The sequence below is a fragment of the Fusarium odoratissimum genome (genome assembly GCF_000260195.1).
Source record: "Fusarium odoratissimum NRRL 54006 unplaced genomic scaffold supercont1.33, whole genome shotgun sequence".
Taxonomy (NCBI): Eukaryota; Fungi; Ascomycota; class Sordariomycetes; order Hypocreales; family Nectriaceae; genus Fusarium; species Fusarium odoratissimum.
The window spans coordinates 182,713-195,804 of record NW_022158779.1 but is presented as its reverse complement, the minus strand read 5'-3'; the positions used below and the strand labels follow the sequence as shown (position 1 = coordinate 195,804).

The 13,092-nt window shown below is 48.8% G+C and overlaps 5 protein-coding genes across 5 annotated transcripts; 4 read left to right on the top strand and 1 right to left on the bottom strand.

The window, feature by feature from the left end:
- The first annotated feature begins 297 nt into the window (after positions 1 to 297).
- FOIG_13448 (alpha-glucuronidase) lies at positions 298 to 3,053 on the top strand. Its single transcript, XM_031214599.1, has one exon. It carries the CDS (start codon positions 380 to 382, stop codon positions 2,906 to 2,908), a length of 2,529 nt encoding a protein of 842 aa, XP_031055690.1. The 5' UTR covers positions 298 to 379; the 3' UTR covers positions 2,909 to 3,053.
- FOIG_13447 (endoglucanase type B) lies at positions 2,982 to 4,766 on the bottom strand. Its single transcript, XM_031214598.1, has 5 exons — positions 4,626 to 4,766; positions 4,214 to 4,576; positions 3,917 to 4,164; positions 3,259 to 3,868; positions 2,982 to 3,202 (listed from the first exon to the last, which is right to left on the bottom strand). Exons 1-5 carry the CDS (start codon positions 4,712 to 4,714, stop codon positions 3,124 to 3,126), a joined length of 1,389 nt encoding a protein of 462 aa, XP_031055689.1. The 5' UTR covers positions 4,715 to 4,766; the 3' UTR covers positions 2,982 to 3,123.
- A 1,808-nt stretch (positions 4,767 to 6,574) lies between these two features.
- FOIG_13446 (uncharacterized protein) lies at positions 6,575 to 8,090 on the top strand. The gene is made up of 6 exons (XM_031214597.1): positions 6,575 to 6,801; positions 6,857 to 7,118; positions 7,176 to 7,304; positions 7,350 to 7,406; positions 7,456 to 7,655; positions 7,710 to 8,090. The coding sequence occupies exons 1-6, from the start codon at positions 6,671 to 6,673 to the stop codon at positions 7,978 to 7,980; spliced, it is 1,050 nt and encodes a 349-aa protein (XP_031055688.1). The 5' UTR covers positions 6,575 to 6,670; the 3' UTR covers positions 7,981 to 8,090.
- A 57-nt stretch (positions 8,091 to 8,147) lies between these two features.
- On the top strand, positions 8,148 to 11,229 carry FOIG_13445 (uncharacterized protein). The gene is made up of 4 exons (XM_031214596.1): positions 8,148 to 9,172; positions 9,226 to 9,650; positions 9,701 to 9,916; positions 9,962 to 11,229. Exons 1-4 carry the CDS (start codon positions 8,269 to 8,271, stop codon positions 11,075 to 11,077), a joined length of 2,661 nt encoding a protein of 886 aa, XP_031055687.1. The 5' UTR covers positions 8,148 to 8,268; the 3' UTR covers positions 11,078 to 11,229.
- Positions 11,230 to 11,697: 468 nt separating this feature from the next.
- Positions 11,698 to 12,336, top strand: FOIG_13444 (uncharacterized protein; the record flags this gene model as incomplete). Its single annotated transcript, XM_031214595.1, has 1 exon — positions 11,698 to 12,336. The coding sequence occupies one exon, from the start codon at positions 11,698 to 11,700 to the stop codon at positions 12,334 to 12,336; it is 639 nt and encodes a 212-aa protein (XP_031055686.1).
- Positions 12,337 to 13,092: the final 756 nt, after the last annotated feature.

Below are 13,092 nucleotides of genomic sequence, written 5' to 3'. Positions count from 1 at the left end.
TAAATTATGGTAGCTTAGCTAATCTTAGATGAAGCTCTCCCAGGGCTTTACTGATGTTGTTTCCTTATATCCGCAATTCTCATGGTACGACCCTAGTCCACCTGAGTCCAAAAGATCAGCCAAGACCGGACGAACAGTGAAGCTCGGTCCATTTGCCCCGAAGTGAACCTGATTGCCGATTGATGGACTAACTAATACAGCATCATCGGCTGTCGATCTCAGCCGTAGCCATAATCCCAAGGCTAATTCAAATAGCCTGAATGAATTCACCAGTAATTACTCCGCATATCATCGTGAGACATGCTGCGATATAAGACGATGGCCTCGCTTCAATCAGACGGGACGTCACAGACTATTACAGTCGCAGTCATAGGTCACCATGTGGCTCTCGACTTTACTCTTCGCTTTGTTCACCTGCGTTATCGCAGAGGATGGCATTGATGGTTGGCTGAGATATGCTCGCTTGCCATCAAGCGTCTCCATTAATGCCAAGTCGCTTCCTCGAAAGATCCATATCATTGGTGGTTCCAAGAAGAGTCCCCTCGGCAGTGCTGGCTCGGAACTCCAAAAGGGCTTCAGCGGTATTCTCAACATCGACCTGAAGACTGAGGCCAATTCAAAGTCGTGCGACTTCTCACAGTCAATTGTCGTTACCACCGAGGAGAACCTCAAGAAGTCTTGCAAGGGCAAATTATCTCATCCCAAGCTTGAGGCTGATGGCTACTGGCTCAGCACTTCTGGCAACTCTGTCACGATCATTGGCCAGAATGAGCGCGGTGCTCTGTATGGCGCCTTTGAATATCTCTCCATGCTCGGTCAGGGCAACTTCGAGAAAGTCGAGTACGCATCGAACCCCAGTGCGCCCATTCGATGGGCCAACCAGTGGGACAACCTCAACGCAAGCTCAACCCATGGCTCCATCGAGAGAGGCTATGGAGGTCCTTCTATCTTTTTTGACGGCGTCAAAAACGTGCGAAAGGATCTCTCACGAGTTCCCCTCTTTGGGCGTCTTCTCGCCTCCATCGGTATCAACGCTGTCGTCATCAACAACGTCAACGCCGACGTGAGACTCTTTAACTCCGAGAACCGCAAGGGTCTTATCGAGATTGCCGACCTGCTTCGTCCCTGGGGTGTTCAAGTCGGTCTCTCTCTCAACTTTGCATCGCCCCAGTTGCTCGGAGGCCTGGATACCTTTGATCCTCTTGACGAGAAGGTTATCAAGTGGTGGCATGAATTGATTGATGGTCTTTATGATGGCATTCCTGACATGGCTGGCTATTTGGTCAAGGCGAACTCGGAGGGCCAGCCCGGACCTATCACGTATAACCGCACTTTGGCTGATGGCGCCAACATGTTTGCTAAAGCTCTTGAGCCCCACGGCGGTGTCGTTATGTTCAGAGCCTTTGTTTATGACAAGCTTGACTGGAATGACTGGAAGGCTGACCGCGCCAACGCCGCTGTCGAGTTCTTCAAGGAGCTGGACGGAAAGTTTGACGACAACGTAGTCGTTCAGATCAAATACGGCCCCATTGACTTTCAGATACGGGAGCCAGTCTCGCCTTTGTTTTCACATCTTAGAAAGACCAATAGTGCTATTGAACTGCAGATCAGTCAAGAGTACTTAGGACAGCAATGTCATCTGGTCTATCTGCCTCCGCTGTGGAAGACGATCCTGGATTTCGACATGCGAATCGACGGCAAAAAGTCCCAAGTCCGCGATATCGTATCCGGAAAAGTATTCAAGCGACGCCTAGGAGGATATGCTGGTGTCACAAATGTTGGTTTGGACAAGACGTGGCTTGGAAGTCATCTGTCGATGTCAAACCTGTACGCATTTGGACGTCTCGCTTGGGACCCCACGGCGGATTCACAGGAAATTCTCGAGGACTGGACGCGTCTGACCTTCGGACTCGACAACAAGGTCCGAAAAGCCATTACTGATATGTCTATGGCTTCTTGGCCAGCCTATGAGAACTATTCCGGCAACCTGGGCATTCAGACCTTGACCGATATTCTCTACGCCCATTACGGACCCAACCCAGCTTCGCAGGACAACAACGGCTGGGGACAATGGACCAGGGCAACCCGCGACCACATTGGTATGGATCGTACAGTCAAGAACGGAACTGGAAACGCTGGCCAGTATCCCTCTGAAGTTGCCAAGCGGTTCGAGAGCACCGAAACGACCCCCGATGACCTCATGCTCTGGTTCCACCATGTCCCCTACACTTTCAAGCTCCACTCTGGTAAGACTGTGATTCAGCACTTCTACGATGCTCATTACAAGGGTGCCGCTACAGCTCAGACTTTCCACAAGACCTGGGCGTCGCTGAAGGGCAAGATCGACGACGACAGACTGGACCACGATCTGTTTAGACTAAAGTACCAGGCTGGCCACTCGATCGTTTGGAGAGACGCCATCAACGAATTCTACCGCAACCTGTCTGGCATTCCTGACACACAGAACCGTGTTCGCAATCATCCTTACAGAATCGAGGCTGAGAAGATGGAGCTCGATGGCTATAAGCCTATCAACGTCACCCCTACTGAGACTGCTTCCAAGTATGTCGCTATCTATACAAACAGCACTGGAACAGCCAGCACCACTCTCAAGTCCCCCAAGGGCACATATAACCTTGCTGTCAACTACTATGATATCGTTGGTGGCAAGTCCACTTGGTCTGTATACCTCAACAAGCGATTGGTCGGCAAGTGGGTTGGAGACAATGAAGAGCGACTTGGTCATTGGCCAAGTGAGTTCCTTGACGGTCACTCTGCCACTCGTATCACCTTTGAAGGTGTCAAGATCCAACCAGGTGATAAGCTCGTGATCATTGGAAAGGCCGATGGCAAGGAAACAGCTGCGTTGGATTATGTTTCAGTTTTGCCTCAGGGCATTATTGACTAGTCAGTCATTCTTTCTTGTGCTTCTTATCTCATTTATGATTTAGCATTCCAAAAGAAGAAAAAGAAAAAGTATTGCTCCAATGTTCAAATGTCAATTTATATGTGCTCGTAACTAGCTACAATCCAGATAAAACATTCTAGGTCCAAGAATTTGACAAGTATTCTGATCTAACTTCAAACTTTTCACTTTGTTGAGATCAGCCATTCTTGTATAATTTACAGGAATGAGGGGTTGGCGTTGTCGAGGAGCTGCTCGAAGTAAGCCTGGAACCAGGTTCCGGCCTCAGGAGCGGGCCTGAAGATGAAATGTTAGCATGGGATGTAGTGAGAATATTGGATGGAGCAACTTACTTGAGAGCATCATCGAGACCACAGTGGTAGTCATAGCGAGCAGCAGAGGTATCAGAGGTACCATCAGACTCACCACCAGGCTTGACCCAGACAAAAGCGTCGGCGAGAGCATCACCAGTGTTGGTGGAAGGTCGAAGTCCGAAACCAGTACCCTTGGCGTTGCACCAATCGCCCTGAGCCTTCTGGCCAGTAGGCTGCTTACCAGATCGGCCCTGGTCGACGATGAACTTGACATTGGACCAGCCCTCCTGAGCGAGAAGAGGAGCGAAGGCGTTGATGTATCGCTGCTCATCGTAGTTGGGGTTGCTCTCGGTGTAGTCGGGTTTGGTGGAGAGCTTCCAGCCGTTGTAGTTGGCGACGTTGGTGACGAGACCGCGAACGCGAGAAGGCTTGCCAGCGTCCTTGTAGATCTGGGCGTAGAGCTTAGCAGCAGGGCCAATGTTGGCGGGCCAGCCGAGCCAGCCACCGTGACCGGCATCGAGGTACATGGAGACGTTGGGGAGGTTGAGTTCCTTGATAGCGTAAACGGTGAGTTCCTTGTAAGCACTCTCGGCCTTGGCACACTTGTCGACGTTCAGGTTTGTGACCAGGTTAGCAAGAGAGTCAGGCTCTGCAATGGAATTAGCTAATGCAATGTCAAGAGTGATGGTTTACTTACCAATGACAAGGATGACCTTGGTGTCGGAGTAGTCCTGGAGGATGCCTTTGATCTTGGCGATGTAGGCCTTGTACTTGTTGGCACCGTCCTTGTCGAGGGAGTACTCTCCATTGGAGGCAGCAGCAGCGCAGTCACGGTTGGGAAGATCGTAGACAACGAACTGACCAGCATACTTGCCACCAGCCTTGTTAGCCTTGCGGATATCAGCAAGGGTATCCTCCATGAGAGAAATGTGGTCGTAGGTATCCCTGAACCTTGTCAATATACGAATCAATATTGGATTTAAGCTTGACTTACATCCACTGGAAGGAGGGAACATCAGCGACCTTGGCGGCGGCAGTAGCCTTGGCACCGCTCAGCTTAGGAACAGCCAAGTTCATAACCTCAGAGCGGTAGTAGCTGTTGGCCCAGAGATCAACACCAGAGTAAGGGTTGCCACTGGCCGCAGGAGGGGCAGAAGTGACAGAGCCTCCAGCAGTAGTAGAGCTTCCACCCGTGGCGGTGGTCTTGGTGGCAGTGGTGGAGCTGGGTCCAGCAGCAGTCGAAGAAGGCTCAGCAGTGCCGGGCTGGCACTGGGAGTAGAAGTCGTTGAGCTTGACACACTTGTTTCCGCTGGTGCAGCAAGGAGTGCCGCTCCAGTTCTGGCCACCACACTGAGCCCTGTTTCATTGTAAGTAGATGTTGTTGTAGTTGAGACTCGTAGACATACCAAACTCCGTTGCTGCAGGACTGGCGCTCTTCAACAGGAGCAGCAAGAGCTGTAGCCGCAAAGGCGGCGAGGATAAGCTTGTATGCCATAGCTGTCGAAGTTGAAGATTGACTGATGATACTTGACTATTGACTGTGGATGGGTAGAGCAGAAACTTCAATTGAGGTCCGTGACAGACGTTATATACATTTTCAAAGCATGTAGTTGCATCGTTGAAGTTTAAACGTCCCGGAACGACGGGATCTCAAACGTTAGTGCAAGGCCACCGTCTCCATCGGCAAAGAGATCCGGACAAGAACCCACTGTCAGATAATTCCCGGATGAGATCCAAAAAACATCCGAAGAGCCTTTCACGATGTGGAAACTTTCGGAGCGTCTGTATCGAGGCCGACCCCTCACTCATCACGTTTATTCAGCCATTATTGAAGTGCCATCACCACAAACGACTATCCCGGAACAGACAGCCGATACGGTCATGTGTCCAAAATACCCTGAACTGGATATTAAAATGATGTAACACTGAAACTGCTCATCTCGGAGGGGTTCCTCCTTGCAGTTCCTATTTGGGAAGTCCGGAGGTTTGACGCTTATATATCGAGCCATGATCCACGGAAACGTCGTCCTGTGATCCGAAAAAGTTTATGGGATGGAGTCGTTGCTCAAAAATGCTCAGAGGATTACATGATTGATCATTGGAGCCCGGCTAGGTTGGGAAATGGCTGGGTTAGTGAACCATAGTCTTCGGGGATGTCGGCTTGGGACTAACGCACAGAAGACAAGGATTTCCTGAAAGGAACGCAAACTCAAATCACGACCAATAAAAAGCTCAGCCTTGTTGATGTTGAGTTTAGCCGCATCGTACTGGTAATTTACCCCTCGTTTCAACTATACTACTCTTCACAAGATACCTGGGGCGACTTTGCCGTAACCCCTTCAAGCTAGTCCTTCTCTAAACTCCTCCTCGTCCTAGAGGCCCTACAATGGATTCTAAAAGAAACGTGGCAGTTTTATGTAAGATGTTTTCGCTCTCGTCTATTTACCTCTCAGTACAAATATCTTTGGCTTGCTTCGACAACCCCCCAACCAGAAAGTCTTCTCAGTCCCCTCCAGGTTTGGTGTTCCATCATTTACCAACAACCTATTGTCTTCGGCTTCCTTCAACGCTTTTCATGTATTAGCAGAGCTGTAAATCGCTAGTCATAAATGACAAACACCCCTCTTAAGAGCTCCGCTTTGAGGACTCGCTTGACAGTGTTATGCTGCTGGCGCTGATCAACATGATTCGTCTCGTTCTGAGAAACAAAAATTCTGAATATGTCTCCGAGTTGAACAATTTTATAAACTCTAACTAAAAAGCTCGAACGGAAGAGAGCGTCTAGCTGGGCTAGTGGTAGGTAGTTTGGACTTTTTATGATGGCTTACTCCTTAAAGCATCAAACCTGCTCTGAATATACTCACAGCTTGCCATAAATTTAACAGCTAGTCATATCATTCTTCAGAAGTTAAGGGTATTATGTGATTAATTGTTGAGCTGCACGATGGCGCATTTCTTATAGCAACAGACGTGCGACTGGACCACGGAGAATGCCGTTCGCACTAACCCTAACTGCAGCCATCTTACTCTTGCATACCGGTCCTTCAGCTGTTGCTTATGCCTGCAAAAATATCTGAGCTTTACTGATGCGAGACGTGAGATGATACGTCCAAGCATCTCAGCCGTACAGTAGTCAAAGATTCGGCACATCAACAGCCCGAGCGGCAGTACGCCTCTTGAGATGGACCAACTGTTCACGCGCGGTGACATCGTGGCGGGCGGCGCCAGCCTATGAGATAGTGTTGTGGCGTTGAGATTACATTGATCAGTAACCTCTCTCCTCAAGCTTATATGAGTGGCTTGCATTGACTTCCAAATATTCGATTAGGTCGTAGTGTAAATGCATTTATACCAACTTCCCCGCCTTTCATGGCATGAATCCATGAATCACCATTCCAAAGTTTCTTGATATACGCAACGGTAGTCTTATTGTCATTTCACTTCATTCAAAATGGCAACTCAAGCAGGTATCATTATCGAAGGGGTCAATCAACCTCACAAAGTCGTCGACAACATCCCCCGCCCGTCCCCCGAAGGCAGGCAGGTTCTTGTGAAATGCCTCGCCGTAGGTCTCAATCCCATGTATGATACTGGATACCCAGTGTATGTAGAGCTCCAGACTAATGGCAACAATAAGTGAAGCTCTCCAGCATCACACTGGGATGATGGTAAACGAGTGGCCCGCAATCCTAGGCAGTGATGGCGCTGGTGTTGTCATTGAAGTTGGACCCGACGTTGCCAGGCTGAAGGTCGGCGACTACGTCTACAGCTGTGCCCCAGTCGGCCAGAATCGATTCACGCCATTTCAAGATGCTTACCTGGCTCGGGAAGATTTGCTGTTCAAAAGGGGCAACAACATCTCCCTTGAAGATAGCTGCACCATTGGAACATGTCTTCTGGTAACTATGAGACCTCGCAGACCAATAACCGAGAATGTGAAACTGACAGCTCAACAGACTTCAAGCCTGTGTCTCCTTGGTGGGGCAGGGCTCGAGCTTCCTGACGATGTGAACAAATCCCAGGAAAAAGATGAATGGATCGTCGTTTTGGGCGGCAGTGGTAACGTTGGGCAATTTGCAATACAGGTAGCAACCCGAGCCCGGCCAATCTTTTGTCTCTAACACTCTCAGCTGGGTAAAGTCTGCGGATACAAGGTCCTGGCATCTTGCTCTCCGTCTAAGCAATCTGTGAGTCCTTTCAACTAAGTGCTCATACCGTAGTGCTGATTTTGCCTAGGTTGCTGTCAGAAACGGAGCTTCAGCGACCTTTGACAGTCGTGAGACGATTGACGCGCAAGTCACGGAAATCAAGAAGATTACCGACGGAAGCTTTGGCAAAATGATGGATGCGAGCACTTATGGTTACAAACTCATGGTGAAAGCTCTCGAAACCGCTTCTAATGCGAAAGAGAAATACCTTGCGTCGGTTGACTCTTGGTAAGTTCTCTAAACCTATTATCAGGCTTGAAAACACCACTCATGTATGGTTAGGTCCCCATTCTCAACACCATCTTCTATCAACGAGTACAGAGCAGACCTTGGCCATCTCTGCCGTCCCAACGAGAGGGATGGAGCACAGATTACATCCAATATCGCCAACTGGATTCCGTTGCTTGAAAAGCATATTGCTGCTGGGACTCTGAAGCCACTCGAGCATCATGTTGCTGATGGGGTCGGATGGGAGAAGGTCATCCAGGGCATTCAAGACATGGAAGGAGGAAAAATTGGGAAGAAAATTGTTGTGAGAACCCAGGAAGAGTGAAGAAGGTTTTGTTATTTTTTCCACGTTGTATTTCGTGATTGCTGATCTGCGCTGTTTGGAACAAATATGGAATGGTTTGTTGCATAAGAAGCCAATCACGAGACCTGGGCGGCGCGTAAAATGTAACACAGCCCAGTGCGGCTGAGACGTCAGGCACTTCACAAGGCTTTCCTTTCTGTTCTACCTCAACAATTTTGCTGCCTTTAAACGAAAACATTGGCCACTTTTAGTATGTGACATATCTAGTTTCAAGAGTAGCATTTGCGGCCTCGGCATATCGAAACCACCATGGAAGCAATCGGCGCGGGTGCCAGCACTCTGGCCTTCGTCCTCTTAGCCCTTAAATCGGTCAAGATTGTCAATGAGTCACTCTCATCAATCAAAGATGCACCAAGGATAGTCTCCGAGTTATTGAAAGACATAGAGTCACTACAGTCCGTTCTCGGGCGCATATCTGGGAGCTTGCTGCGACACGCACCGACAAGCACAATTGAGTCATTAAATGACATTCTGCAGGCATGCACAACAGAGCTGTCGAGCATAGAATGTCGGCTCGCAAAATTCTCTACAAGCTCTGGCAGTAGTCGTTCGAGTCGCATGTACAAGGGTGTTCTCGCATACGTCAAGAAAGAAGACCTAGAGAATGCGCGAGGCAGGATACGAGACAAGTCAACGCAAATAAACCTATACCTTAGCCTTCTTCAAGCACAATCAATTTTGCAAGTGTCATCAAGGATAGATACTCACGCAAATGTGACGGCCACTATTCTGGAGCAGATACTTGGAGAGGTATCGAAACTTCATACAAGACTTGATCAGGATGCTGCAGCCGTCGAGGCTGAGGAGCTTCCGGCGACCGCATGCGATGAGGATATTATAGACGGCGCGATGGCGGGTCAGCTTGGTGCCATGGCACTTTGCTCTGAATTGGAATCTAGTATATCCCGCCTTTCTACCCTCATAGACCATGACGGCTTGACTTTGGACGCCGATGATGCTGAACAGATCATTGATGACCTGCGGAGATTTGTTGTCATTGCCAAGGAGAGGTCGATTGAAAAGTCTAGACTCAGTAGCAACTCCACCAGCTACAGTTCCGTCACAGAGGATGATGCAAAGGCGTTCGGTAGAGACCTGAAGCTGATAGAGGGACTGATTCTTTCCGCTCCTATTATTGCAATCAATCAGTCTGGTAACTATACAATCTTTTTGTTCCTCTGACGCATAACTGATCCTACGTATTAGTCTCTGGTTCTCGAAAACTCCGTTCTCACCTACCTCATGGCACGATCATTAAGCAAAAGCGGCTGAGAGAGGAAATCGATGTTGACCATGGCTATCTCACGATCTCAACCAACAAGAGAAGAAGGATATGTACCAGGGATATCGACGCGTCTGGAAATGTCGACACCTTTCGCGATGTCGTTGCTAACATCGTGTTCCGCCCCTCGAATTCTCCCTGGATGTTTTTGGTGTCACTTTCCCAAGGGCAACTTTTCGATCGGAGCATCCAAAGTATCCCGCGTATATCTATCTGTCGCATAGTCCCGAATGACTCGCTTGTCTTTACTCTGGTGAAACAGGGCTCCCTCAAGGAGTTCATGACCATGCTACAGGAGGGCAAAGCAAGTCTGCGTGATCATGACGAGCAGGGTATGCCACTTTTACATGTAAGAGTGTTATCTGTGGGTCCCTGAAACTTTTACTGACCCTTCTGAAGTATGCAGCTACGGCGAGCGTGGAGATGTGCAAATTCTTGATCGAGTCTGGAGCAGATGTGGATGAGATGGGAGAGCATACGGGCACGGCTCTGTCGCGTATAGCAGGGCTGGACAGACACGATACAACACTTGTACTACTCGAGAATATGGCTGACCCCACGTTGTCATACCCAGGGTGGGATAACCCACTGTCCACGGCTTGTAACCTAGATCTCGTAAGTATTCGAAAGATAGCAACCATGTGTACTGACACAGTCTAGCCCTCCGCAGAGCTCTTCCTCAAGCACGGGGGACACTTCACGATGCATGATCTAGAGAGCTTCGACCTGAATGGAAGGACAAGACTTCACCAAGTTTGTATGGCAGAAAGCAGGGCAACGAGCAAGAAGAAAGCAGTTGCTATGCTGGCGGCGGCTGGCGCCAACCTTAACGCTCGCGTAGCAAAGTCATGGTCTCCGGACGATCACCAGACGCTAGGGTTCACATGCTTGCATAGTCTTGTTTACAAAGCTCATCGAAGCAGGGATCGAGACGAGTTGGAAGCCGTAGTCTTCCTGATCCAACAAGGAGCAGACATCCTTGCGGTTGACCACCATCAGCATAGCGTTTCAATGCGTGCATATTTACCTAATGATGGCGATAACCAGTATTCGTCCAAAGGGTCGTACAGGGGCGATCTGTGGGATGCTGCTCTTACGATATGCGGCCACGATGTTAGCCAATACCGACATGCATACCCCAGAGTGCCCAGGTATAACAGAAATTACAGAAGGAAAGACTTCGAGAGATTATGGGAGGGGTATGAAGCCCTCTGCCCGTACTGGAACGATGAGCGATATCCGGAAACAGGCGGCGATGATGACTACTGGAAACAACCTGTGAGACGCTGCAAGCATATCGCATGTTCAGATTGTGAAGAGTTTACGCCACAGGCTGATGAGCATGATGCGGAGCCAAAAAGAGACGCTGACGTCCCAGGCTACGCTCAAGCTATATATCGTGAATGGTTCTTAGCTCGCAGCCCGGAGTCTAATCCTTCCCATATGACTTATATAGATCATATTTCGGAAGATTATGAAGATGATGACTACGCAGAAGAGGAGAGTCCATCCCCTGATATTTTTGAGGGGGGAGGGAGGGAATCGAGTGTCGATATAGAATCTGATGGTGGTGTTCGGTTTACCGATGAGATGAACAGTCTGTCACCACCGAGCAGTGAAGATGGTGAAGCAGCTTATGAGAGATTAGTCGCTCCGTATCAGCTTGAAGAAAGGGACGTTGAGGACTACCCTACTTTTGTCGATCGATGGTTAGAGCACTATATTCGAGCGGCTGAAGAAGAATATGGAGAAGAGGATGAGGAGATGGTGAATTGATCGAATCGATTACTAGTTTAGGTCAAGCCCCAATACTCAGCAGTGATCAACAACTAGATGATGTGAGATATCGGCTGAGCTCTGACTCCCGGGGTTTAATAAATGATCGCAATATTTAAAGTCGCATTTCATCAAGAATTAATAACATGCGGATCGAATTGTAACAAAACACATCATGAAAACGGCCTTTGCGGCACCGCTTTTGCCGATAATTGCTGACAGCTCTCAGCAAGCCGATCGAGGAGTGGCTGCTTACTGGCCCCCAACTTGCTTACCATACCAGCGATTTTCGAATAACCGAGCCGCGCGTGAGATAACCGTGTCATGCAGTGCCGCAGAGCCAAGCATCAGACTTCTGCTGTATCGGCGATCCATCATCCACCGAAACGCGCGGGTAGAAGTCGGGATTTGTAAGAAAGCAGAACAGCCCACATGCCTTGCGGGCATATGAAATTATTAATCTTGTAAGAAGAGCTAGGGTATCTATTAAACTAATCGCGTATAAATAGGTTGAATACTGGATAAAGTTTCAAGAATATCTCTTCACTCATCACATAAACTCCTCCCTTCAAAGTCCCTTTATCTCATTAAATCACAATTTTAGAAAGCGCAAACACAATATGGCTGCCATCAAGAACATCGCTCTAATCACAACAAGCACTCGCAAAAGTCGAGTTGGCCCTCAGGTTACGAGCGTCATCAACGACATCCTCACTGGCGATGCAGACGCCAGCAAGAACACCAAGATCTCTCTAGTAGATGTCGCAGACTTCAACCTCCCCGTGTTCGATGAAGAAATCATGCCCGCCATGGTACCCGACAAGGGATCCTTCAAGCATGCCCACTCTATTGCCTGGAGTAACGAGATCAAGAAGCACGACGGCTATGTCATTGTCATTCCCGAGTATAACTTTGGTCTTGCAGGCGGTACCAAGAACGCTATTGATTACTTGTATAACGAGTGGATTGGCAAGGGTGTTCTGATTATCAGCTATGGTATCTTTGGAGGAAAGGCTGCAAGCGAATCTCTGGATAAGACCCTGAAAGGCATGAAGCTCAATGTGGTTGATACACGACCTGCTCTCGGATTTCATGGTGGTGTCGGTGATGATCTCTGGCTTGCTGGTGCTGGAAAGCTGGGCGACGAGACCAAGAAGGATATCATTGCTGAGACGCCTACTATCCTCAAGGCTTTTGGTGAATTGAAGGATTTAATGGACAAGCAGGTGCCCAAGGACACAGCCACGAATGGCGCATAGATCGTGAGGGTCGGTCATTGTATCTTATTTATAGAGTTGGTATATAAATCTATGGATATTCTGTTCTTGTAACTCAAAGCTTTTGATAAGTCTATTCTAGGTTGATAAAGCTGACAGCTGATTGCATCGGGCGCCTTGACTCATATCTCTTGACGTGATAAGAGGTGTTGATATTTTGTTTGGATGTATAATATCCCAAGTCCACGTTCAAAAGGCTGCAAAGAAGTATTGCGCCTCCTTCCCAGAAACATGCCAACATGGATCCCCCGATCAGCAGAGACTGGGCTAGCGCCATAAGTCTTCGTCGTTGTGTCAGTTGACGTGACATCGGTCCGCTGAAGATTGGTGGCTGCCAGGTCAAATGGCTGAAACCTTTCAGGGGCGCGGGTATGCGGCGTCAAGTGTGGAGGGCTGGACCGTTCTCTCCGCAGATAAACTCGAGGTCTAGAAAACTGCAGATAGATCATCTCCGTAGAGATGCATTCACTGGATGAGAGTTCGAGAAACGCGTCGCCCACATGAATCCGGGGATATCGTCAGTGTTGAATTTGAACGCGTGGGATTGACATGATTATTACCGAAAGTCTTGACGGGAGCAGTGGTAGATGGTGTTCTGGACCAGAATGTGGCTTGACGAGTCTCAGATTAAACTTAGCAGATCACTCCAGTTTCTTCTGCCCTGTATCCGGGAGGAATGCAAACGCAAACTATCGCTGTTGCTTAGGTATGTGTGACTGCTACATTTGCAGACCTCCC